General features: G+C 40.1%; 2 protein-coding genes across 5 annotated transcripts; both read right to left on the bottom strand.

The window, feature by feature from the left end:
- Positions 1-5589: 5589 nt before the first annotated feature.
- Positions 5590-9252, bottom strand: hspa1b (heat shock protein family A (Hsp70) member 1B). Its single transcript, XM_040152437.1, has 2 exons — positions 9117-9252; positions 5590-8696 (listed from the first exon to the last, which is right to left on the bottom strand). Exon 2 carries the CDS (start codon positions 8683-8685, stop codon positions 6769-6771), a length of 1917 nt encoding a protein of 638 aa, XP_040008371.1. The 5' UTR covers positions 8686-8696; positions 9117-9252; the 3' UTR covers positions 5590-6768.
- Positions 9253-9671: 419 nt separating this feature from the next.
- Positions 9672-27075, bottom strand: ahcyl1 (adenosylhomocysteinase-like 1). 4 transcript variants are annotated; one of them, XM_040152466.1, is made up of 17 exons: positions 26351-27075; positions 17766-17880; positions 17250-17393; positions 16365-16465; positions 16152-16254; positions 15557-15651; positions 15297-15403; positions 13946-14062; positions 13744-13807; positions 13527-13615; positions 13257-13327; positions 12859-12953; positions 12178-12276; positions 11678-11746; positions 11431-11509; positions 11060-11180; positions 9672-10916 (listed from the first exon to the last, which is right to left on the bottom strand). In XM_040152466.1, exons 1-17 carry the CDS (start codon positions 26540-26542, stop codon positions 10910-10912), a joined length of 1668 nt encoding a protein of 555 aa, XP_040008400.1. In that variant the 5' UTR covers positions 26543-27075; the 3' UTR covers positions 9672-10909. The 4 variants fall into 4 exon arrangements, 3 of the variants coding, with proteins under 3 accessions (XP_040008400.1, XP_040008402.1, XP_040008401.1); XM_040152468.1 differs by lacking the exon at positions 26351-27075 and adding an exon at positions 20990-21065; XM_040152467.1 differs by lacking the exon at positions 9672-10916 and having other exon boundaries at positions 11056-11180.
- Between the last annotated feature and the right edge of the window lie 888 nt (positions 27076-27963).

Below are 27963 nucleotides of genomic sequence, written 5' to 3'. Positions count from 1 at the left end.
CCCCTGATTCTGACACAACTCATATCGTGAACAAGCGAGTCAGTATTTCATGTCCTAAACAGTAGCTCTACTCTTTAAATATGTGGTAATTGGTGTGTGTAATAGCAGCTCTTCTATTTTTCCTGAAAGCTTCATATTTAAATTCATTTAAAAGTGCTTTCATTTTGATGTAACAGGTGGTCCTTGGTTCAGATGAGGTGGCCCACCTCCTCCCTGCAACTTTTTAATGTCCTCCAGGTTGTACTAATTAATTCATCAAGTTATCATGGCATGTGCTGCAGTGACTCCTACCGTTGCTAAGAGATTAACTATAATAATTTATAGTCAGTTTACGTTTAGTTTAATTTAAACTTGATCTGCAACGTCCCCTGAACATTAGAGTTTTTATTTCTTCTGTACTCAGTAAGTGTTATGCAGACCAAACTGAGGTCATGCGGCTGTGTTCATGTCCCATCATATTTAATGTGAAACATTAGCTGCTTGTTATATTTTTTTCAGTCACGTAAAGGGACAGTCTGTGATGCAAATGTAAACCAAACTATATCCTCCACCCCCAAAATTTTAGGGTTGGAAACTATAACACCCCTCCCAGATAATAGTTTTTTGACCACACCGAGCTGATTGAAATTATAAACTAAATCTAACTAAAACTAACTCTAACTAAAGTTATTCCTATTTTCTGATGATGTTTGAAACGTTCCTATTTTCAGTTATGATAAGATTTGTCAACCTCTGTGGTGTTCTGAAACCAGCTATTATCAGCAAACTACTCACTGTGGATCAGTGAGAGGCTAATAAATCTCTAACTGAGAGAAGTAACCACACTTTAACACAGAACGAAAAGTTTATCCGTGAAAGTGTATTTTATAAGTGTATCTTAGTTCATTAAGTGACATCTTATTATTTAAAGTATTTTCTTAGCCAAAGGTTTTTCTTGCGGTAATTATCCTTCTTGTTCATACTGGCCATTAAAAGATCCCATCCTAATGTGCTTTCAATGGGAATAACTGGGGACAAAATTCACTGTCCTCCCTCTGTGCAAAAATGTATTCCAAGGAGTATCTGCAGTGAATTTGAGGCACTAGCCATCCGAGTTAGACAAATTATGTACTTATCTTCCAGAATCAGTCTTGTTAGTGGAAAATTTCCTTCTTTGAGTTCCTGTCCCACCACTGCAGCTCAATAGGAAAACACTGACCAGGGAAACACTAGGAGGAAATTTTATACTAAAAAGGCTGTAACCATGGCAGCTCAAACTACTGGGACTGTGGATTTTGTCTCCCGTCACCTCAACTGAAATGGTATTAGGAAGATATGCTTCCATGGCCAGTATAAACAAGAGGAATGATTACAGCAAGAAAAACCTGTTTCATTGTTCACAAGGGCACCTGACTATTTTTTTAACACAGATTTGAAAAACTGTGAACCTTTAAGTTTAAAAGCTACTCGTTACATGCTGTCTCTGCAATTATCTATTATTATGTTTTAGTATTTCCATGAGTATTAACTGTCTGGCAATCATATACTTAGTGTATTACTAGCTATATAAACCAGTATTCCTCTTTCAGGTCCTCCCCGATTCCTTGACCCCTTCCACCTCATTGATGGATTGCCCTCACCTGCTTGGGAGTCTTTATTAGCTGGTTTATATCCAAGATGGCTCTCCTTGCAGGTGGTGATGGTAATGCCCCATTTCGTTGTTTCCCAGCAGCCATAAAACATCAAGAAGGAGAAGAAGAAGAAGATTTGTTCAGTTTGGTTGTGTTGAGTTTCTCATTTGCTCAGGACAAATGTAGGTTTAGTTTGAGTTAAACAGGTAGGGATTGGGACAGTTTAGTTCTGTAGTGAGTTAACTTGCATATAAGGTGTGTATCCAAATAGAACAGTGAGTTTGGTTGAGGCAGAATACAGCTGTGGGGATGATCGTACCTGTGTAGGTGCATCGTGTTGCTGTCTCATTGCAGCATTCATTGCGTCCCCCAGACAGGCTGTAGTGGCAGTTATTTCACCACGAGGAAATTGCTGATTTTTTTTTTTTTGATTTTTTTTTGAGCATATCACATCACATGATAGTGTTGCAGGTCATCTAAGTTTAAAGAAAACTTATAATAGAGGGCTCTGCACTTCTTCTGGCCTCGTCTGAAGAGGGATGTAGTAATGTAATGTAAAACTTGCAGCACCTGTCTGATAACTGGAAAACCCAAACAACAGATCAAGCCAGCTGCCTGATTCCAGTGATTGAAAAGCTCTTTGAGTATTTGCTTCTTTGTTGTGTGGAGCCTGCAGGTTTCTTCTTATGCTCAGTTAAAACCAAAGCAGTCCTGAAAGCTTTGACTAGCTTCATGACTACCTCGCAGAAGTGTCGCAAACTGACCAGGGGAGTTTTTCATGTGTCCTCTTTCATGTATTTTCTCCCAAGTTTTAAAATAACTGAATTAAACATCAGGATTCCAGTGTATACCATCCTGAGTCTCAAGGAGCACGTTTCATAATACATTGAAGACTATGTTGCATTTCTATCTATATTGTCTTGAATTATGTAGATGATCTTTGGCGGGGATTGCATAATGTGCCACTGCTCATAAAAAGCTTAGTTGCGCAGAAAAAAAATGAAGAAGCTTTTTGATCACACAATTGGAACCCGTCTATGTGAACGAAAGGAACGAGTTTTGGGTTTGCTGCCTGTGGTAGGTTGAGCTTTCCAGGCAAGTTTTAGTGGGTTATACACAATTAAAAAGCCATATGTCAGACAGGCACTATTTAATATACACATCAGATAGAAGGAAGAAAATACGGTGGTGTCATGTAAAACAATGAAAGCCCTATCATCGTGTTCACTCTGCCTCTGAAGTAAAAGGTGATCTGCTTTCCACAGACAGTCTCACAAAGGAACCTGTTGGGCCTGAAGCCACAGTTGGAGTCTTTTCTTCAGAAGATTTTGATGTTCCATCTCCACCGAGACGGTCAGTTGGAGTATCTGTCAGACACTCAGCATTCAGATCCGGTGAAGTTGATTAATCCTCTCTTGTCTTTCTACTCAGATACACCATCACACGCCAACCTGATTGAGCATGACATAGATGTGGGTAATGTTCAACCTATTAACAACGTTCCTAATGGCCTCCTGTAGGAAAGCGTTACCAGATGGAAGAGTAGGTAAAGTACATGTCGGAACATGGGATAACTGAACCAGAGCTCTAGCTGGGTCTATCCATGTCAGTTGGCAGATAAGGCTGATGGGTCAGACAGATTTTGCACAGATTTCAGAAAGGTTATTGCTGTCCCCATACCTGACTTTTATCCGGTGCCTTGTCTGGAGGACTGCATTGATCAGGTGGGAAGGGCAACATTTTTTTAAAAACTAGACCTTTTGAAAGGTTATTGGTTGCCATTTAAAGATAGAGCTAAGGAAACTTTATTTTTCATCACACCATGGGGGTTGTTTTCCTCTTCTGTCATACGTTTGGAGTAGAGAAACGCTTTTCTGGACCTTATGAACAAGGTATTACTTGGTCTTAGAGGATGTGCAGCCTCTTTAGATGAAGTTGTGATATATAGTGACACATGGGAAGCTCATGTTCAGTGTCTAAATTCATTGTTTGACCAGTTGGCAAAAGCAAATTCAATTGTCAACCTAGCCAAGTGTGAGAAGCTAAAGTGACAGTGACTTATCTTGGCAGGGTTATCGGCCAGGGTGAGGTTCACCCTATGTAGGCTAAGGTGGAGGCCACTGGCAAATATCCTGTGCAAGCATCCACAGAAGAATTGATGCAGTTCTAATGGTTTGTGGGTTGTTTTTTCAGCCCTGTACACTTGACACATTTCATAGTAAGGGTTGGGAAAGCGTAACGGCTAACGCACTTAGATCACTAAGACCCTTTTGGGAGGGTCAGGAGAGCACAGTTTTAAAGAGTTCTTACGTTAATTTTAATGAATCTGACAACCAGAACTCATTTTCTCAAAGTCCAAGCTGAGCTTTCATATCTCACTGTTAGTAGTGAAGGATATGAACACCATCAGGATACTGAGTTGTATGACAGAGTCACAGGGTGAACTATGAGTTCCAAACCTTGTCAAGCCCACTCATTTCCACTGTCATTTTGATACAAAGATGTAAAAACTGTTTACTCCTGAACTCTTGTTGCTCAAACTAGTGGACAACATTTTAATCAGCTTTCTGACTCCTGGCTATTTTTTACTGGTATTAAAAGTATAAAAAAGATTAATGAAATAAGGCATCATTTAGACTTATGCAACTTCTTTAGTCGTGACGTTGCAATATGAACAACAGGAAACATATATTTGGATGGAACATTGTCAAAAGGGTTAGGGAGGGTTGAACCTTCTTGAAGACTTTTCCTTCCAAGAATGTATTTCTTTTGATCCTAACCTTTCTTTTTATCAGCACATCAAAGAAATCACTAAGACTGCCTGCTTTCACTTATAGTATTAACTCCCATTCTGTCTTTTCTGTCCATGGCTGATACAGAGACTCTAATCCTGGCTTCTGTTTGATCCAGATTTAACTACTGTAATGTTTTGTTTTCAGGCCGGCCTCGTGCTTTTACTAAAAGCCTTCAAATTTTAAATTATATTCCATCATGTGCTCTCTGATCTCATCATAAATAACTCCTGTTTGTCCTCAGAGTTAAAAAGTAAGTAATAATCTCTTCATTGTCTTCCTTTCCTCATATAGTAAGGTCACATTTTCTGATGGCTGAAATTGGTCAGAAACTGTGACCTTCATTCCACCATGCTTCTACCGATCTTTGATCGATTTTCTTTGGTGTTAATCAGTCATTAAAGGAGGTGAGAGGAAGGCCAAGTTAACTGACTGGTAAGTTATTTGCTTTCATTTCCAGGTACAGAAAGGTCACATTTTAATTTTTTCTTTAATTATAAATGGACAACAGATGAGAAGTAACCTCAAGATGTGTTAATTTCATTATTCCTTACTTACTGAGGAAAATGTCTTCAGGTAGAGTTCTGTTGTTTCTGATCACCTGCATGTAAATTTATGTCTTAATATGATGATGATGCTATAATGTTTGTCTTCTTCTTTCTTTCCTACATAGTCTTCAGTGCAGGAGGTGGCTGACCTGAGGACCTGCACTGCGCTCCAGCATGGTTCAGCTCATGCACCCGAGGCTTGACTGCACCTAGGTTAAAGTCCTTAATAATCAGATATTGGTTTATAGGCAGTGTGTGATAGTCAGCAGTGAGTGTTACAAACTGACTGGATGCTGCATAATGGCATTACTTCTGTAGTATCCCATAATATTCTCTTTTACAGATGACAGTGTCTGTACTTCACACATAAATTAACCCATTAGCATGTTAGACCTGCTCTCTGCTATTGTAATATTCCTGTTATGCTCAGTGCTAATATTTAATTCACTAAAACAAATTAATGTTGTCGTTAAGAATTTGTATAAATGTTTTTGAAAAACATTTGAAATATTTGATGTTTTAATAAAAACATAATTTAGTTTAAAATGTTATTTTGTGCTGTAAGAGCTGCATCACAATGAGACTCATGAAGGAAAAGTTAATATAATAGAATAAATGTTTATGATGCATACAAGGTGCCAATTATAAAGAGGTGGACTTATAAGCGCCACCTGCTGGTTAATGAGCAAAAAACCTCAAGCAAACACTGGTGACTAATGTACTATTCAAATATCACAGCGATGTCCTGCATTACTGACTGACTCCAGCATTGATCATCATACATTTTTATAACAAGAAATCATGTAAATAAAAAGACAAATACGTTGTACGCTATATACAAACCTGATTGAATATTACCAAATACAAATAATCCATTAGTATAATATTAATGCTATAATTCATAAGAATTACAACTATTACATCTTTTTAGGGTAGCATAATGTCTTTGTGGTGCAAAAAATCTCCTTATTTGCACTAAAAATATGTACGTGAGAAAAAAGGTCTTGCGAACCTTTGTGTAAAGAAAAAAACAGATTTCAATCTGTTCAACAAGGAATAAAATGATGTTGAGCTTCAGTAACACAACAGATTGTGGAGGATACATCTGTTATATTACTCTATGTGGATTAACAACAAACAAAGCAGGTCATGCAAAGGCACATTAAAGGCATTACCAAGTGGAATGAAAGTACCCTGATTAATAACCAAATTCTCCACTTCCACTAGGATAATACCTGAGGCTGTGGTGTTCCAGGTAAATTTATCATCCTACAAAGAAGATCAGGGGAAAGCATGGCTGGATTAACAAACTATGGGCACTGGGGCAAAAAACATTTGTTGCCCCATACTGACTCCTCTTTGGCCCACATCTTGTGATGTAATACTGCATAGCCCCAGGTTTGGTGTGTGTCAGTTTAAGACCATTGCAAAAGGGAAAGAGAAGATAGGCAGGGCCCACTAAGGTCTTCAGTATTTCAATGTATGTTTATTAAATAGTGGTGCACATTCACACAAGGGGGGTTTCAGGGTCAGGGGTTCTATAGGGGAGCCTGCTTTGCCTGGTTGGCAGTTCAGCATTGAAAATTACCATTAGAGCAACTCGGGTATAAAATGACTGCAGTCAATGACCTAAGAAGCCACTTATCAATCACTGATTTCTATTTTCTTATAGCTTGAAACATTCGTTAGCCTATCTTTTAAAGTATTTTTATTATGATAAGTCAAGAAGAAAAACCAGTGAAATTAAAACATTTGTGGTACCAAAAACAGTGATATGGCCAAAGTTTTTCTTTAAACAAAATGCTGACATCCATAGTTTTAGTCCACTTCCTCAATAGTCGGGCCCTGAGAGCTGCCTCCTGCCTGCCCACCACACCCTCCTGGTGCTGCTCCCTGGTACAGCTTTGTTACAATGGGCTTGCACACCTTCTCTAGTTCGCTCTGCTGATGCTCATACTCGTCTTTCTCTGCCAGCTGGTTGTTCTCCAGCCAGGAGATTGTCTGGTTGCACTTGTCAATGACCATCTTTTTATCCTCCTCCCTAATCTTTCCTTTCATACTCTCATCCTCAACACTGCTCTTCATGTGGTATGCATAGGACTCCAGTGAGTTCTTTGCTGAAATTTTCTCCCTCTGAAGGTCATCCTCTGCCTTATACTTGTCAGCATCCTGTACCATCCGCTCGATCTCCTCTTTGCTAAGGCGGCCCTTGTCATTAGTGATGGTGATTTTGTTTTCTTTGCCGGTGCTTTTGTCGACAGCAGACACATTCAGAATGCCATTGGCGTCGATGTCGAAAGTTACCTCCACCTGTGGTACACCTCGGGGAGCAGGTGGGATACCTGTGAGTTCAAACTTGCCCAGGAGGTTGTTGTCCTTGGTCATGGCTCTCTCGCCCTCATACACCTGAATCAGCACGCCTGGCTGGTTATCTGAGTATGTGGAAAAGATCTGAGTCTGCTTGGTGGGGATGGTGGTGTTGCGTTTGATTAGAGGCGTCATAACTCCACCTGCAGTCTCAATGCCCAAAGACAGGGGAGCCACGTCCAGCAGCAGCAGATTTTGGACATTCTCCGAAGTGTCACCCATGAGGATAGCAGCCTGGACTGCTGCACCATAGGCCACAGCTTCATCTGGGTTGATACTCTTGTTCAGTTCTCTACCATTAAAGAAATCCTGCAAGAGCTTCTGGATTTTGGGAATTCTTGTGGAGCCACCAACCAGGACAATTTCATGGATCTTGGACTTATCCAGCTTGGCATCTTGCAGGGCTTTCTCAACGGGTTCCAGTGTTCCCCTGAAGAGCTCTGAGTTGAGCTCCTCAAAGCGTGCCCTTGTGATGGAGGTGTAGAAGTCGATGCCTTCAAACAGAGAGTCGATCTCAATGCTAGCCTGGGTGCTGGAGGACAGGGTCCTCTTTGCTCTCTCACAAGCTGTGCGCAGTCTCCTCACTGCTCTCTTATTCTGGCTGATGTCCTTCTTGTGTTTTCTTTTAAATTCCTCTACAAAGTGGCTTACCATGCGGTTGTCAAAATCCTCCCCACCAAGGTGTGTGTCTCCTGCAGTGGCTTTTACCTCAAAGATGCCGTCCTCAATGGTCAAGATGGACACGTCAAAGGTGCCTCCACCGAGATCAAAGATTAGCACATTGCGCTCTCCTCTTTTACCTTTATCCAGGCCATAGGCAATGGCTGCTGCTGTGGGCTCGTTGATGATCCTCAGAACATTCAGTCCCGAGATCACTCCTGCGTCTTTAGTGGCTTGCCTCTGAGAGTCGTTGAAATACGCTGGCACTGTGATGACTGCATTTGACACTCTCTGTCCCAGGTAGGCCTCAGCTATCTCCTTCATTTTAACCAAGACCATGGACGAGATTTCCTCTGGGTAGAAGGCTTTGGTCTCGCCTTTATACTCCACCTGAACTTTGGGCTTTCCATTATCGTTGATCACCTTGAAAGGCCAGAGTTTCATGTCGGCCTGGACAACGGGTTCATTAAACTTCCTACCGATGAGTCGCTTGGCATCAAAGACTGTGTTGGCAGGGTTCATGGCAACCTGGTTCTTGGCAGCATCTCCAATGAGCCTCTCTGTGTCAGTAAAGGCCACATAGCTGGGAGTGGTCCTGTTGCCCTGGTCATTGGCAATGATCTCCACTTTGCCATGCTGGAAAACCCCAACACAAGAATAGGTGGTGCCCAGATCGATGCCAATGGATATTCCCTTAGCTGAGGACATTTTGCTTGTTCCTTTCAAAGTTCGGAGAAAAAATTAAGGAGATATCACATTTTAATTTTGTATTGCTACAAATGAAAGCAGTAATCACTGCAACTAAAATCATTCAAAATGACTAATTACTGATGTCAGTAATGGTGTTAAAATGTTAAAAAAATTTATCAGGCATATATGTTAAAGGTGCAGTTAAAATTAAGGAAACACTTACTGAAAAACCTGACTATGAATTACTTACTAATGAAAACATAATAGAAAGCAGAACTGATGCATTAGTAGTTTAGTGTTAACTTTTAGGGTACAAGATTAAGTTAAAGCCTGAGGATGCATCCAACACCACCACAGATATATCATAACATTAATAAGTTGGCACTAATGTTTTCAATCAAACCCTTTAACTACATAAGTCAAAAATCTGATAATCAGTTGCTACTTACTTTCAGTGATAAGCGCTCTGTTGCTCAAAGATGTTGAAGGATCTCAGCAGAGTCTTCCTGAGTAGTTTCCTTTCTGTCAGCTTTTGCCTCTGTCGTTCTTCTGAAACTCATGCCTCGACTGACTCAGGCCCATTGCTTATATAGTTACAACCAGGTTTCCAGAAGGCTCCCAGCCCCCACCCCACCTCCACCCTATCCCCTCCTCCAAGCTCAGTGACTCAACTGTTAATATTAGCAACTAATGCAGCTGGCCTGGTGCGCGAGAGCCGGTGAATATTCCAGAGTGGGACAGCAGTCTGATGCTCAGCCAGCAGGGCTGACCGTGAGGGAACACAATGTAGAGAATGTAACAGTAAAGGCTCATTCAGGGAGATATGTGAAAGGGTTAGTAGTCATGAATGTGAGCTTTATCCCCAAAATAATGGATGCAACTACCTCAACCATTCACCTAAATAGCCCTTTTTTCATCCTCTGTTTTCATTTTTCTTCGTATGAACACAGTTTGACACGTTTAAAGTTACTCTTCTCTGTTAAAAGAATTGCTTTATTGCTGATTTAATGCATTCTTTTACATAAATAGTATATACTTGTGCATTGATCACATGAAATATTTGTTTAAGCGACCCCACTGGATCAAATTAAGACAGTGACAACAATATGGCAAACATAAAGTCTAAGATTTTTTTCTCAACAGATAGCTCACACAGTAGAGTTACACTTAATACCAGAAGCAGTGGAAGGAAGACATTAAATGTACTACTAGTAGACTACTAGTGGTATTACAAAAGAGGAATGTTCATTTAATTAAGGTCAGTGCTGATATTTACTTGTTGTAAATGATTTAAAAGGCACATTCATAGCATGGCCCTAAAGGTATTATCCAGTCAATACACTCTTCAGTGACACGGATCTCAGCTGGAATTTGAGTGAGCAAATGGAAACTTAAAAATGTTCTACTGGCCCCTTCGCCTCAACTTCTTCTGACTTCCTTTTTAGGAATGCATACAGCCTGATATCTTTAACATAACATCTTAATCTGTTATTAGCACTTTAAACATCTCTTTGCTTCGTGGTTGTTGAAGAGAGCTGAACGCCAACACCACGAGTCAGGAATTTAAAATGGGCTCATCCATTTACAGGTTATTGTAATTTCTTAAAATGAACAACACTGGATTATGTTATTTATATAATAAGTGTTATATTTCATGACTGTACTTTGTTGTAATAAAAAAGATGACTGGATGTTACCTTTTTAAGCCATGTATGCAGATACCATTAAAACAAATTATTAATGCATATAAAACAAAATATTTCTTAAAGAATGTACATTGTAATACAGAGTTTTTATGGCTCAGCCTAAACTCTGGCTCATGGAATGTACTAATAAAACCTTAATGCCACTGACAGACAAAACATAAATGTTATCTTCTGTTCCATTTTTACAGCCATTATTTGGCACTGTGCGTAAATAGAGTAAACAAACAAATCAACAACTCTGTGATCTAGTAACATAAGGAGTAGCAACTAAAAAGGTACATACACATGAAAGCATGCAAGCAGGCTTTGTTTTTAAACACTTGACAAGACGTGTTAGTTGGCTATATATTATATGTTTCCTACATGTCTTACTCTTATTTTTCATATTTAACACTATGTCTGAGGTGCTATTAATAAGTTACATTCAGCATAAGTAAAATAATTCCTCCGTTTGTAGCAATTTAGAAAATAAAATAGATATCTCTGTTAATCCCAGGGCAGCTGTGTTTTGAGGATCACACCATCAGACGCTCTTGTTAATACCTGTGAAAAAAAAAACAAAACACAGTTTTATTGTACATTTGACTTTATTATACTAACACATTGTGGTAAAAAATATGGGGAATGGTAGATAATAAAGTAAGTAAGATAAGTAGATAGATAAGTAAAAGAGGTGTGAGACCTACCTGTAGTAATTAGGTTTGAAGGGGCCATTCTTGTTGAGGCCCATGTACTTGGCCTGCTCGTCAGACAGCTCTGTCAGGTGGGCATCAAAGTTTGGTAGGTGCAAACTGGCCACGTACTCATCTGGCAGAAAAACACAAATTGCATGAATGAATGGATGAAAATTCACTCTAGCATATAGCACTTTTGCTTTGCTGGATCATGTAATTTTAAGGTCAAGGTACAAGGTGGCAATAATGCGCAACATACTGGTGAAATGGTACAAACTGGATATAGTGTGTAACCTGAAACTGCACCTTTTCAACTAATTACTATCATCATTCATGTACCAAAGTTAACGAATAGTTTCTGTGTAAATAGAGTCAGCTCTTACCCATCTTCTTGGGTAGGAGATACACATCCTGTTTGTAACGTCCCTCTGGAGCATTGAACAACTCAATCAGGGCCAGGGCCTACAGACAGCACAGACCACACATTGGCTGTAAGACTCCTAAAGGAAACTATATATCGCTACAGAACAGCAGGGTGTTTTGGTGAAAAGGAAAACTGTCCTTCAGCTGTCCAAGCATCTGTTCTGAAGAGTCAGTGAAGGACTCTAGAGAGGGGACAAAACTACTTACCTGAGTTGTAGCAGTGATGGACAACACAAACGTAGGCACTGTGGAGCAGCTCAGGTTTAAGAGGCGACCCTAAGAAATAATAGAGTGCAAGTATGATCTGCACTATACAAGAACAACAGTTCAAAGTTTAAGCTACATTGTGACAATAAAGGATAACATGCTGTTTGAAACAGTGCACACGGAAGCTATTGGCTGACACACCTTTAGCCCTGTTTATACTTGAATGTTACCCAAAGTTAAACTGACCAAAGAGAGGATTTAATTATCAGGATTTTACCCTGCATGCTAGATGATCCACAGTTATCATGTCAATTTACATATTAACAGTCTAACACCACAGTATTTCATAATAGTAAACTGCTTCTTAGCCTGCGGTAAATGCAAGATGTCTGAGTTAAAAGAGTTTTGATGGTCAGTTTAAGTGTGGTGTTAAAAGGCATTATCTGTGATAAAACTATTTTTCAGATTTTAAGGGATTTGGGGCTGGAGAGGGACATTACCTCTGCCAGCAGAACAACCCTCTTTCCATCCGGCCAGATGATGTGGTCAACCTGAGAGCGAACCCTCTCCCAGGTCAGCTCAGGGCTGCGCAGACTTGCCTGAAGACATAAAAGATAGTCAGTCCTACAGCCCATGACTAACAGAGAAATAATTCTGGCAAAAGTATACAGGTGAGAGGAGTGAATTTGTGCAACACAAAGGTGGTCATTTATTTATTAACACATCAGTGTAGAGAAGGATAGGTAGGATAAACATCTAGAGAACTCATACAAAGAACAGCAGAACATAAAAGTACTACAAGATGTAAAAAGAAGAAGAAGAAGAGGAAGAAGAATCCAGAATATAAGAATTGAGTAGATATGTTTTATTAAAGATAAAGGGATTTAGAGAAGCTGCTCCTTAAGAGAAAGGCATTCAGGATTTGTAATTTGGTAATTTGGGCATTTAAAGCCAGGGAGGTTTAAGTTGATTGGACATGAAAAATGGAAATGTAGTTTCCAAGGGTTGGATGTTTGATGAGAAAAGTTGTGCAATGTGTTTTACTTTTTGTTGGACTTTCACTTTAGCTTACACTGGTCTGAACCTCACTGTGTGCGCAAAGTTGGAAATGTGAATAGAAATTTCCCAGACACACATATAAACAAAACCCTCACACACATAAAGTTACACAGACATAATACCACATCAATCTCAGTATTGGAATGTCCCATATTGCAGATGATGCAGCCATTCTTCATTCGGTCAAGCTGTTCTCTGGTAACGACATTCTTGTTGCCTATATTTAAAGACAAAGAAGAGTGAGTCACTGTAGTGGGAGTAAGTGATGTTTGCAGAGGAAGAAAATTAAATAAAAAATATTTGTTTCTGTTATAACAATGGGTTTACAACTACGTGTACATTGGAATTGTGATTCCTGTCACCTGACTAGCACACAGACCCAAAAAGCATTTTAGCATTTAGTTGTAAAGTCTGGTTGTGATCTCAACTGGGATATTTAAATGAGATCCAAATCTGTGTGCTGGAAACACTCTGATTATCAAAGCAGAATTAATGGATGTCAATGCATGGGGCAGAGTACCAGTGCAAGTTATCACCACGTCCATCTGGCGAATGACCTCACTCAGCTTGACCACGCGGAAACCGTCCATGCTGTATAGATGCCCATACAGATATTTTTTATTGGTTCCAGCAGCACAGACAGAGTGAACGCAACTTAAAACAAATGACCATAATATACAGTTCTTTTGGCATCACAGCTTATCTGAAGCACAACATTAAGAGAAAAGTACAACTAGGGGAGTACATCTAGTGATGGAGCAGTGGTGACTGGTGATGGTTAGTGACTCACCATGCCTGCAGGGCACAGATGGGGTCAATCTCAGTGATGCACACAATGGCTCCAAGGGCTTTAAGAGCAGTGCAGCAGCCTTTCCCCACCTTCAGACCACAGGACAGTGCAATAATTGTGAACATAAATATACAATGTGTACAAATGTCTGCTGCAGCAGTGAAAATCCAGTCATTCAATCTAAAGTTGTTTTTTTTTAAATCAAAGAACGACTCACCTCTCCATAACCACACACAACGATTTGTTTGCCTCCAAACATTATATCTGTGGTCCTCTTCAAGCTGGCAGACACAAGCAAAATAACACACTTTACCCCATTATCATGTTTCAAATACAATGAGCCTTCACCACTATCCAAAAAGCAACAGCAGCACGACTGTAAACAATGGCTAGCCCTCTGGATGATTAATTCTCCTCACCCATCCAGGATAGATTCACGACAGCAGTAAAGGTTGTCGAATTTCTGCTTGGTGACTGAGTCGTTCACATTCATGGCAGGGACACACAGCTTGCCAGCTTTAGACAACTGGTACAATCTGAGAGGACACATGAGGAAACGTGTTCAGGCAGATACGCACACACACACGCACATACCCACACACAAACCTGGCTGCGATCCCGTGTGACATTACACTTTCCGGAGTGCCTGGATAATTGATTCAATTGAGGGTTGTACACGCACAGCTGCTGTGAGCTGTGGTCAAGCTCTGTCAAGTTTCTCAAATAGGCTCCAGCTAAATCAGGCCAGGGACCTTTTCAATCTATAGAGTCAGTGTGTATTAATACTGACATGATTTATATAACTGGCTTTAACACACTTTGTGTTGACACAGTATATGGTTTATTATTCATTAGAAATTGCTTTTGTTGGGGGCTTTCTTTGCCTCCAGCTCAGCTGCATCTAAAGGACAAAATAATGTAAACACCTCACAGAAAAGGATTTTAAAAGCAGCGCACTCTCAGTTAAAAACAGTGGTGGTTAATAGGTTGAATATCTGTATTTATTTGCCTCTTATTAGCAATAAAAATAGTCTGGCAATCAGAACTGCAAAGAGATCCAAAGAAATCAAATCATCTGTTCCCAAAGTCAAGTCCATCAGTCAAAAAAGCTGCTAAATAATTTTATATGGGAAGTGGGACAATTTTTAAAATCTTGAAAACATATGCTAAACCCAGACAAACCGCACTGACAGAAGAGGAACAGCAGTCCAAAGGTCCAAATACCTGACAGTAATTCGAATGTGTACATTATTTAGTATGTGTGTTAACAAAAGCTGCAATGGCATGAAACTTAACATGATCCACCTTTGTTTGCAATGATGAATAGTTACTTTAAGTCTTACATTATTTGGTCTACTTCTTTTAGTTCAGTCTAGTTTATCTGGGTGTTGAAGGCAGATTCTATTAACAAGATTTTAGTATCCCATGGCAAAAAATGACCATGATATATTGATCAGAGGTCTAATCGATACCGGTAACTCAAAAATAATATGCATTGTCCATTATGGGCTGTCATAAGCTGTGGCACAAATGTAAAAATGTTGAAATTTCTTGTCAACAGTCGTAGCTTTGGCAACCGTCCACATTTTACTCATCATCATCAAATAGAGTCCATGTATCCCTATGAACAAAGCAGTAAATAAAATGTTAACAGAGAGGAATGATGGCGAAAAATACAAAAAGAGATACAGGTCGTACTAAAAACAATTTTTCTTCAATTCCCACTTACTTTAAAAATACAAGACTCATCGGCTCTAAGCCCCATCTCACCTGTGCACCCCAGTGACACTTTCCTCTACGATGCCTCGGACTTTCTTGAAGACGCTGGGATACTTCTTGTACACCCAGTGTGTTAAGTCTCCACCATCATCCAGAATCTAAGAGAAAAAAATCAGCATCAGTTAACATCTTGAAAGATAACCTTCATAATAAAACACCCAGTCTATGATGGCAGAGCTGAGCCCAGGGATAGAAGAAATAGAGGAGAACAGACTATGAGTGGTTTTATCATGGGATTGTCAGATTGCTACCATATTCGCCTGCCAGCCCTCAGTGTTGACACAGCGATCGATGCACCACCAGAAGTCATCCTCTGACTCACCCTTCCACGCAAACACAGGTACTCCTGCAGGAAGCAAAACACACACAGCTAATGGCAAGGACAGACAGCCATGGGGAAGAGCGCTGGCTGCACGAGCAACAGATCCATTAAGACAGCATTACACAGGGAAAGCACATATGCAAATTGGTTGCTATTCAGTTTCAAGTTGTATTAGGGTAAATAGAACTTTACTGTTACACAAGATACTTAAAACAAATCAAAAATACATGCAAAAACACTTTTATTGCATTAAAGACATCCATTAATTTTGATGTATCTGCTATAATTAGCTAATTTTTAGCAAATAGAGACATAATATGACAGACATATATACATTTTGTATTCAATGTTAATCCACAAACCATGACAAAACGTAATAATACTTGATAGTGGTGATGTGTTCTCCTTGGTTCAATGTTACAAGCTGTTTAGAAGCTAATTTTCTGATGAGATATAGCTGCTAACAACCAAGTTACATGAAAAAATTCTCCTTGTAACGCTGACCTTAGAGAAGAGGTTCTAACCTGTTTCAGCAAGAGCAGCAGCCACCTCATTCTGAGTGGAGTAGATGTTACAGGCAGTCCAGCGACACTGGGCCCCTAGGGCTACCAGGGTTTCAATCAGGACCTAAGAGAGAACCATTGGATATACAGTTACATGAACAGGTAGCAGCGATAAAGAAGAGAAGGACATTAATAATCACAGTGGTCTGCAGCTAACAGGATGAGAGGACGTACTGCTGTCTGAGCAGTGATATGGGTACAGCCTACTATCTTCGCCCCAGCTAGTGGCTTCTCCCCCTGGGCTCTCTTCCTCAAGGAGATCAGGGCAGACATGTCTGGGGAGGAACAGATTGATCTTAAGTTAAGGGGAGCTGAAAGGACATAGAGGTAAGGTATTTTTTTGGAAGAGAGAAGACTCATGGACCATTCTGAATACAAAATATGCCCTTTCTACAAGGTGGTAGGTCAGTAAATGGCTGTAAAATGGAGACTGATTGAGTAACGATGCCAGCAACAGCTGTTTCTCCCCAGGCCTTAAGCCTGAAGAACACCTGACAAACACTCACGCCTACTTATCACTCACATGGGCAATGTAGACAGCCAGAGAGACAGACGAGAAAGGAGAGAATACACAAAAAACGAAAACATCTAAGATGGGAGAGGATGTATCAAAAGAAGAAAATAAGTAACAATTGATGAATAGAGTTGAGAAAATGAACTCCAATCATGTTTCCAGAATAATATTGACACTGCCGCAGCCCTGGGTCATAAACTGTTTTGAAATCAGGAGGAGAGGTCCTTCATCAAACAGTGTCTGAGCAAAAAAACAGATGCCATGTGATACGTAACTTGGAACAAGTCACAACAGGTAGCCCAAAGTTTTCTTTGTATAAATGGTTGATACAGCATGTACAGGATTGCCTCTCTGTGTAGGGACACTGATTCCATAAGAGACCCAATGCTACAAATCCAGGCTCAACTCAAAACCATTTTGATCAAAGTGCAGTGACTGAATCATCAAAGGATCCATAATTATGTTATATACTATACTCAATTTATAAAATGTAATTATTAATGATCTTTGAAACGCTCACAATGTGCCAGTGAGGTCAGATATACCTTGTTCTGCGATCTCTATTTCTCGGCGGCCAAATTCGGCCTGCTTGATGTTCTTCACACAGAAGTCGCTGCTGCCGTGGGTGTTGACCTGGGCTTTGTCCCGGGGGGAGGTTTCATCGTCGGAGCTGTCGGTGTAGGACGCAGCTGGGAAATGCAGAACACAAAGGGTCACTCTTGTGAAAAAGAATACAAAAGAGCCAATTATGAAATATATACTTCACATCCATTGTGTGAAAGGTGGAGCTTGTGTGTGTGTCTCCCTGCGTTTCCTGTATGCGTGTTTGTTCATACTGTATGTGTTTATTGCAAACACTCGTGTATTTGTGTATTTATACTGTATGTGCTTGTATATAAATACGTACAGTATACTTATATGTGCTGCATTTATGGATGGGTGTACATACCTCATTCCATGTACATAAAGTTAATCAGTGAATATCTCAAATTGACAAAACAAACTATGCATTTTTTTTAACAACTCAAGGAAGTAGAACAAAACTTTCAGGTGCGAAGTACCTGAGCTGTAGCTGTCTGTGGAGGACTGCGAGATGGACCGAGAGAGAGAGCGGCGGCCTGCCTTGGTAGGGTATTTACTGAATTCCTGTTTGTCCTCTGTGTTTGCAAACTGGATCTGGAGAAAACCAGGATAAAATGGTGCACCATGTAAGCATGATATGCTGAAAAATCCTGACTTTCTGTCAGGCCTTTCTTTCTCTGTGTATGCATTAATTAAGCGTTAACAATTAAATCGTGAAATCAGGGGAGCAAGGAACAAAAAGTACCATCATTATCACACATAAACAGTGATACAATCTCAGTTTTGTGCTGTAGGTAATGCGTTCAGTCTCCCGGTTTATATTTGAGCTCATTTTGCTGTTCCATCCACTAAAAATGTCCTTTCAAAAGGTAAATCACCTGAGCCTGTTAAAGCAAATCACAGGTGGATCAAGAGGAAGGGAGCTGATGCCTATTTTTAGATGCTCCCTGCTGCTCTGTAATTTCTGCTTTGTTCAAATACACAAGCTTCAGTTGTTGGTCTGGTTCATTGTGTCAATCCAACCCTTCAAAGGGCCCAAGATCAAAGACCTGGGAACACACAAAGTGAATCAGCAAACAGCTAGCCTGGCTATTTTCTGGACTAGCCTTTGACAAAGGAGCTGAGTCTCAACCGTCCAGTGTTTAGGGTTACAACCACAGACACTGATCCAATTTTTTAAACTCATATCATTCAGCTACTACATAGAAGCCAGTGCCTAGTGTGAATTTGGCTCTATTTGGGGCTTGGCAGGCTACAATTAGACTTAGGATCTGACAAATCCACTGAGTGTCATTTTAATGCCCCAAAACTATAACAATCTGGCTGCACCAGCAGTAGACAACAGTCAGCTGTCAAGATTAGAAACAGTAGGAAGACCTAACCCCCAAGTCCTTTAGTAATCTGGGTCAGTTAGGACAGTGACAAGTCCCTAGTTAAAGTCCAGCAGAGCTGTCTAACACTGATCCTGACAATAATTACAAATGTAGACAAGTCAGAAACAATCCCACTCTGAATGCAGAAATAGTTTGCAGTGTCTTTACATACGCAGAAGCCCAGGTGGATTAAACTGTAGGTCTTATTCTGGTTACACTTGGCCCTGTGAATAATTGGACTGTAAGAAAGCGACTGTTTCTGGACGGGGTCACAGACATAGGACATATGCAGGCGGGTATCAGGCCTGAATCTTACGATTTCCTTCAATTTTAGACCCTTTGTTTACCCTATGAACTTGACTGACCTGTAAGTCACCTTGACTGATGTTGACAACAGATCCACTACTGTGGGTTTAACAAGAGGTATAGAAGTTTGACACTTGTACAGAACTAATGTTAAAAACCAGTGGTAATTTAGCACTGCAAAAAGCCCGATGAGTTGATGCACTGAATCTGTTATGCACTCTCTCAGTCTGACTTTCCAAGAAAACCTACAGGTGTCTTGGTGGCTTAGTGGTAAGTGTGTTGGATTAAATCCAAGCTCAGTGTCTGATGTTGTGTCTCTTGTCTTTCTCACAACAATGTATAATGTCACAACACTGTATAATGTCATGCGCTCAAGAGTGGTAGACTTTCAACATGCTTCTTGTTAATGCAGGAAGCCCGTCACACAATGTTCTTCTTGAATTATGTCTTTCTGTGTTTCTCCCTTCATCTCTTCATTTACTCCTTGTAATGGCTGCCAAGTGATATTGTTTCAGAATATGTTTTTTATAATGTTCATGTTTTTAAATTGACAGTTTACACATTGCTTGTATGGGACAAGTATGTTTAAAGTTCTTGATGTTAAGACTTTCTAATTATTGATCATCTGATCATGTTTCCCTTAACAGTAGTGTTGAATTCCAGGTTGTATACAATTCTCAGCAGTAAGGATTTTCACTCTGTGCTATCCTTAAATTTCTACAGGGTATTGTTCTCTTCCTTAAACATTCATATTAACATCCTTTCAAACGTCTTATTTCATTTTGGCAATGCCACGGGACTTCCCTGTTCTCCTATTTTAGATGTCCATAGAATGTGTTTGGACTAAAAACTAATGTGCAGGCCAGCAGAGTTGACACAACACAGAGATGATAAATCCGGGAACACATGAACACAGAATAACAACATTGAATTGGGTAACATCTGAGTGTGATGTGCATTGCACATACGGATGTCAGCCTACAACCATGATTAATGATTATCACAAGTAATGACATTATAGCAATGCTAAACTTAAAGAAATTATTTTTCCACTGTCAAACATAATGTTGAGAGGATATTTTTCTGAGTGTAAGCTCACAGATGGGTGAAACTGGCATGCATGAGTTAGTTACCTGGTATTCACCACACAAATGTTAGCGGAAGCTGAAACAGATAGAATGGGGTTCATATGGCCAGTACCACCAATAATTCATGATCCCTAAGGAAAATATCTTCACACAACTGTACTTCTACTTCTTCATTTTGGTCATTGTTACTGCTATGACTTCTATTAATTTAAAATTAAATAAACTGGGGCTGAAATGCTAAAACGATAGTAACTTTGTTCACTATTATTCACTGTTTATATCTTGATTCCCTCTTCCCATGGGCAGTGACACCTGGGCTTCAACAATCTACTGTGTCAGTAAAAAGAAACTCAAGGAGCTTGTGGGACAGTGTGAACTGAGGAGATCTCTGCATGTCTCTGTTTTCACAATTTGGAGTGTGCTCTATCTCATACACTTGCAAAATAGTACTTTTACGTTTACTTTGCATCAGTTTGGACTCCTGAGGATTCTGCAGATGTTTTGCAAAGCCCCTTGAATTTCTGCATTGTTCTTCGTCAATTCATAGACATCAAAATCAGAAAAACCTTTTAAGGAAAACAAAAGGTTAATCTAATTAATGATGAATTGCTCAGTGTTGCTTAAGACAGCATTCTCTTTCTGCTACTCTTACATCGTAAACTATCCCTATGAGGTGAGCTGTGTGAATAAATTTGGCAATTCAAGGGGATTGTACTTCTACCTGCATTTCAGCTGAACATTTTGCTACAACTCAAAGAAAAACACTTCTTTGTGGTCTGCTCAAGATAAAGAACCACTCTACAGAACTGCAAAAACAAGAAAGAAAACTTGTAACAAGCCAAAACTAACTCCGGCACATCTGTGTGTGGGATATGCAGTATCTTTAAGAATAAGTGGGCTGGAGGAGTTCCCGGTGATGCATTAGTGACGACTCACCCTTTCTCTCCCGTGCCCGTGTTTGTGTGCCATGGCTGCCTGGTCTCTCCAGTTTTCCGACCTACTTCGCTGTGCCTGTGTGTCCTCAGTGTGATGGTACTAGGTGTCCCTGATGCTATTATCCCAGAACACTCCCAGGCAGAGCCAGGGGGAGGTTCCCACCTATTATCCTGATTTCTAATGGCTAACCTGGAGAGAGAGAGAGAGGCCTGAAGAGAAAGGGGAAGTTGATTCTAACTGAGCCTGTCGCTCTCTCTCTTTCACTCTTTTACTTTCTCTGGTTCTGCCCTTGACAACCAGCTGCTTAAGTCAGTAGTTTGTATTTTATGGTAGATTTTTTTTTAAGTGCTGAGAGAGCAAATGCAGGAACAAATTGCAAAGAAAATAAGTACAGAAAAACACACACACACACACACACACACACACACACACACACACACACACACACACACACACACACACACACACACACACACACACACACACACACACACACACACACACGCACACACACACACAAACACAAACAAACACATTCACTGCAGCTTTTACTTTCAGTCTCTTTTCCTGGTTTGGACTTCTAAATAAAAGGGGATTGACAGGAGGAATTAAACCCTGTTTCCATTAGCCTTCTGCTACATCAATAAGCGGCCCATCCAGTCCCATCTTACAGCTAAAAATACCCTTTCTCTCTTAGATAGCAGGCCAGGTCACAGACTTAAGCTATAGTGTGACTGTCAGCTGGCAGTGTAAAGGGTTCAATGTGGGCCTGGCATAAGGCAACACTTAACTACTTAGCCAGGCACTACTAGTGCTCTACAGCGCCATCTAACTGAAAAGACATACAGTCTAATGCAGTCTGCTGACTGCTAACAGGAGTCACAATCAAGTGTGAAAGACAGACAGTCTGAAATATTTTTCTAAAATATAACTTGGATACAAATTGTGCATTAACATTAACTTATTTACTTGAGCATTACTTTAAGTTCTCATACAGGTCTAGTTCTATAGTCACTGAACTTCCTTTGATCTGCAAAGGCACATACTTCAACACATGCATGACGGATTAAACAGTGTTGTGAAAAAAAACATAGTGTGCTAATCCTTCCTCCAGAACTATGTGACCTTTAGCAGAAGCTATAAATTCTACTCAATATGATATACACCAGTATTCAGATATTATGAAAAATCCAGGTAATGCAAAACCACACTTCATAAACAAACACCTGGGAATGTGACCGTGCTATCTATAATATCAACATCAATATCATATTGTTGCCAAAACTGTACTATCAGGGGGTAAATATTAAGAAAGCAGGAATGCTGATGGCAAATACTGTAGTTAAACTAGAGTCATCCTTTTTAAATACCATAGGCAAAGCTGAGAACATAGCTGGAAAATGATGAAACTAGTCAGTAGGGATGTGTTATATTTCTCAGCCTATGGTGAATGTTCCCCCCAATCTTAATATGGGTCAAACACTACTTCACTTATGTAGACTATGGCAGATTTAAGAGTTTTAATAAACATTATAAAGAAATTGTTGTCGGTGTCATTTCTATATATAGGTAGTGTAACTTAAAGCCCCACAGTGAAAAATATGTCATGTATATTTTGTATATACATTCATACCACCTTCAAATTATTCTTATGTCAAAGTCTTTGTTGAAAAATGTGACAATCTTGGTGAATATTAGTGCAGTCTATGTGACGCCATCAGCCCCTTCATTCTCAGCATCTCCAGGTCCCATCCTACCACTGGGAGTCACCAAAGTCAGACATTTTCAAATCCTACACATACCGTAGGGTCTTTAAGTTTGACCATCGAAACTCTTCAAGGGTTAGTTTAAGGCTAAGGCGAATAAAGGTTTTCTCATCATGTACTGTATTGTACATTTCTACACCTTAATTTAATCTTGCCGGGGGGGAGGGGATAAATAAATAAATCATCCAAAAATGTCTATTAAACCTTGATGATACACTACAGTAATGTTGGCAGACAAACAAGATAAGATAAAGGTGAAAATAAGATACAAATAGTTTTGAGATTCAATGTATGACGGCCCTCAGGGATCAGATAAAAAATGATGGTGCATGAACAAATTCACTGTGAGAGAGTCCCATTCCCAGGGGGGCGTATTGTGTAACTGCTGGATGGATTCAAAGAGAGCGGAGGCTGAGTAGTGGTGTTCTTTGACTCGCCCACCCACACATTCTCATACACACACACACACACAGACACACACATGCACACACGCACACACACACACGCACACACATTCACACTTTGTCGCATTTATTGTTTTTGCTCCTTTCAGCTGATTATGTGACAAGCACCCTAAGCCCTCTATATTCAACAGACGTCCAAACTCTTCATTTTCATGTGTGATAATTTCAAGAATTTTAATTAGATTTTTCAATCATCTGCAGTATTTATTTTAAACATTCATTTTCTTTATACACACAGGTGGCTCAGTTTGACACTGGGCTCTCACATTTATTCATAACATACTGCTTTGTTTTCATAAGCACAGTGAACAATCCTACCATCCAATATGTTTTCAATCCGGGCCCCTAAGGCGGCTCACAGTCCGCACGTTATTGCCTCGTCAGACAGGAGGTCTGGGCTAAAATTCTGAAGTCTGTGAGCCCCACTGCTGGGAAAATAGATATTTTCATTATTCTCATTATTTTGTCCAGCTCTCGTGGACATACTTTTGTTAAAAAATATATGTATATATTTCAACTTCGCTGCGATCAAATCACAAAGTCAGCTACACAGACATGATGTATCATTTGAAATAAACATTACTAACTAGTAAAAATTAACGGTACACCCTACATTACATTAAAAAATATTAGCCTACTACTAAATGCCAGTTTTTTCTAGTTTTTGTTGAGACTGTAATGTTCATTCACATCTGAGGTGATATCTAAGGCTGTATTTATTTTGGCTTTATTAAGGCTGTAATTGTTTGTTAGTTCATTTAACATTGACCATACAGATAAACATTGTTACATAAAGACAAGCAATGCAACAGATGTAAGATATATATGTGCATCTAGCTGAAGCTAAATTTCAGCCCAGGTAGTTTATATTATTCTTTAGCAAATTTACAGTTAATTGTCTTTAAGGATTAAGCTTCAGGAGTTCTGAGATTTTTCAAATTCTGCCAAGCTTTTGAAAAAATTTGTAAACAACTTCAGGCAACAACTACTGTAAATCGCAGCTAATAAGGCCATGCAATCATGTCAATCTGAACACCAGCCTGCAAATGCGTCAGTGTGTAAGAGAGGTTTGATGATCACCATCTCAACACTGAGTTTTTAAGGAAACATCAGCCGCCTAGAAGTACAAAGATGGAACAAACATCCCAAATTATGCAATGAGCTAAAAGAAAAGGCAACCAAATCGCACATCAGACACAGAGGATCGAGAAGTATGATGACTACGCCTGCACATGAGTTTCAAAAGTCACATGAAGTTCAGCAGTCGGCACAAGAATAGCAGTTCTGTCAGTAACCGACACTGCATAATTATTTAATGTGTCATCTACAGCCCTGCTGATACTGATATTATGAGGCTAGTATCAAGATTGCATCAGCAGTGAATTTTCTAAAGCCAACCTCGGTGGAAATAAAATAATTATTCATATCTAGAAATTAAAGCACAATGCATTAAGGTTAATGACGTAAGGAACAATAAGATATAAAATACTGCTTGTCAAACATGTATGTGTTGGTATTTTGGATTTTATATATCCTGCTGACAAATATGCCAATATACTAACCAATATTTAATGGTGTAAAGCTAATATCAGGCCATAATATCAGTGCACACTGCTGTATGGATCAGGCTATAGCTCTCAAAATCATAACAATATGTGTGAAACACAGACAGAGTGCACCAGTAAGAAGCACAGGTGTCACAAGTCAAAAGTCACCTTGAGGGATAGAAAAATGTCTGTTGCCAAACTTGTCAATACCCTGGCCTTGAAAAGTCCTAGAGAATGTCATCATCACTTCTGTGACACAGTCCTTGCAAAATAAATTCACCATGTACTTCACAAAACCAATATAATCAGTTTAAGGATAAATAAACCTGAACCCCTGAGCAAAGGAGACAAAAGAGTCTGAGGAATTTTTCTTTTAACATCTGAGCAGGTTAGTTCTGAGAGAGAAAAACAGAGACCTTCAACTAACTGTCTGTTCCACGTTTATCCACTGCTTTTGTTACCAGCTGTGACACACACACACACACACACACACACACACACACAATGGTGGATCTGTAATGATATGAGCAGCCACCTCAAGGGAATCTTTAAGTCTGATGATTCTTCTGTGCTGTTTGTATAACAGCCAAGAAATTCAAGGCCTTTTCTCACAGGCGCACCTTGAACTGCTAATACATTTTTATCATGCTGTTCCTGTTACTTACAATGATGATGCCCACACACACACACACACACACCTAAACATATTCAAGAGTGATATCACGAGCACAAGGATGAGTTCACAGACATGACTAATTTTTAAAGATTAAATTTCCACATCCCTAAACCTTGAATGAATTCATAGCTCTGTGACTGCAGTTCATATTGGATTGAAGTTCTTTAGAAGGCAACTTCGTACCTAGTGTGCAGACCCACCGCCTAAGCTCAGGGATGTTAGCCCATGTATTTCTTCACTTTGCAGATATCTTGATCCAGACGTTTAAGAGCTCAACTTGGCTCTTCGTTGTTTCTTGCCTACAGGATGTTGGCATGATGTACACGGTGTGATTTAAATAAGCAGGAAGGCTCCATTAAGGCAGATTTGAACAAAAATCCAGTCTTGAGAAAAGCTCCTTTGAAATTATATGTTGTTACCTCAGTAATAACATAGTAAAAGCTATGATTAGACAAACACCACACCATGTGAGAAAATTAAGCAAAGCTTCTCTTTGTGGCCTATCCTCTCAGATTCCTTAGGTGAATCTGACTATTTTTGATGGCAAAGATTATTTTTCACTTCAGCAGCTTGGTTTGGGATGTAGTGATCCCTCAAGTGTATGGCTGTAACATACAGCGACCGTAACGTCTGACACTGCAGTATCACATCCAAACAATGCACCAAAGCCCCATTAACCTCTCTGCTTAACTTCGGCCTGAAAAAAAAACAAATGGTACCTTATGAATATGTGACAAATGAGCCCAGGCAAACGAACGGTAGACCCCCTAGCCTTGCAGTACAGTAGTACTTCACTGCAGTACAATGCGTACCAACGTGGATTCATCCTCCTCACATGTGCCTGCCTACAGTTCACACAGCCTCCGTGCCCGGTGGCAGTGATTGATGGCGAGCATCGCGTTTCTTACCTTCTTGACGGATTTCAGCGTGGGGACTGCGGTGAACGCTGCGGAGGGCATTTCCCCGACGTTCATATTCACATCACTGCTGTTTTTGCTCACAGTCATCGCTGAATATTTTTCCGCGACGTTTTCGGTCTCTTTGACATATTTCGTGGCTTGTTTGACCTCCGCCTTGCTGTCCACAGCCGAGTCGGTCATTGCATCCAGGTGATACCTTAACTGTTACCGGAGGAGAGAAGAAAAAAAAGCCGGTTCTGAATTGAGTTCGGACCGCTGCTAGCTTTGTCCGTCGCCTTCTTGCTCTCCCGGTTTAGCTTCGTGGCTTAAAAATCGCCGAACCGACGCTTAGGCACCTCCACTCGGCCTCGGCGCGAAGCAAGAAGTAGCCGACTTCGAGGGGGACGGACCCGTTTTCCGTCCTAGCTACTTTTCTGAAAGAGCGGCACAAACACTTGTTTCGGTCCTCCGCGTCTGCCGTCATCCACCGCCAGCGAGCAACATCTCCGAGGGGAGGCGCCGGTTTGTTGACGTTGTCACCTGAACAAGTGGGCAGTGTGTAGGCGGCGATCATCCAGTCCGAGCCGGCGGAGAGGAAAACGCAGAGGGAACGATTGGAGCTCGTTACTCGTTACCCATCAAGTGATTACATTATATGTACTTGTCAGTTGGTGCGAACCTAGCGGGATGTTTCCACGGCCGCCGTTACAGCGCTGACCTGAGTGCAGCCTCCGCCGCGGTGAAAGTCCCGCCTGCTTCTCTGTGATTGGCTGATCTGGTACGAACGTCACGATCTCCAGCGTCTGATTGGCACAGCTTGCTCGGGACAGTGTTTAACCTGGGAGGTCCCATTGAGGGCGAAGACTTCATTTTGTCCCAAGTCTCGAAGAAATTAAGTTAACTGTCTCGTTAAGAAGCGCACTGCATTCACAAAAGAAAAAGAAAAAATCGGAGACCTTGATTTTTTGGCTTACTTCGTAATTACGACATAAACAGGGATCCTGATCTCGTAATTATGAGAAAAGTTTATCAGTCATCATCATTAATTGAGCTCAAATATCAATATAATTGTTTTTTTTTTCCCAACAAAGTGTTTTGAAAAATGTTACATTAAACGTTAAAAGTCTTCACTTGTGTGAACAGATGTAAACTTTTACAACTAAGTATAATGTTGCCATGGATTTTTTTTTCGTAGCCTATATTTGTTTACATTTTGGAAAATTAAGTAAGCCGAAGTCGCTACTGACTGCTCCCTTTTGCAATGTACCATTGGAGACATTGACAGTTATCAGTGAATTACTTTGATACTGAGGAAATCTTAAAAATCTGATGATTCTCAGGCAAGTTTTGAAGCGTTCCAATTCCCGTCCCATCAGTCTATTGTAATGTTCATATTTTAGTAATTATGGGATATTAAGTCATAATTAAGAGTTAAGGTCTCAATTTTTTTTTTAATTTCGTGAATGCAATGCACTTTTGCACTGTTATGCAAAAATCTTCAAATGGTAAAACATACACTTACACAGTCAATTGTAACTAGTTTTCATTGCAGTTTTCTCTGAATCCTTAATCGGGATACAAGAATCACGACCGGTTGTGGAATGTATCTATTAAGGCTACCT

Source organism: Xiphias gladius, chromosome 18, assembly GCF_016859285.1.
Source record: "Xiphias gladius isolate SHS-SW01 ecotype Sanya breed wild chromosome 18, ASM1685928v1, whole genome shotgun sequence".
NCBI lineage: Eukaryota > Metazoa > Chordata > Actinopteri > Istiophoriformes > Xiphiidae > Xiphias > Xiphias gladius.
The sequence above is the reverse complement of the archived record's forward strand: the minus strand, read 5'-3'. Positions and strand labels throughout refer to the sequence as shown.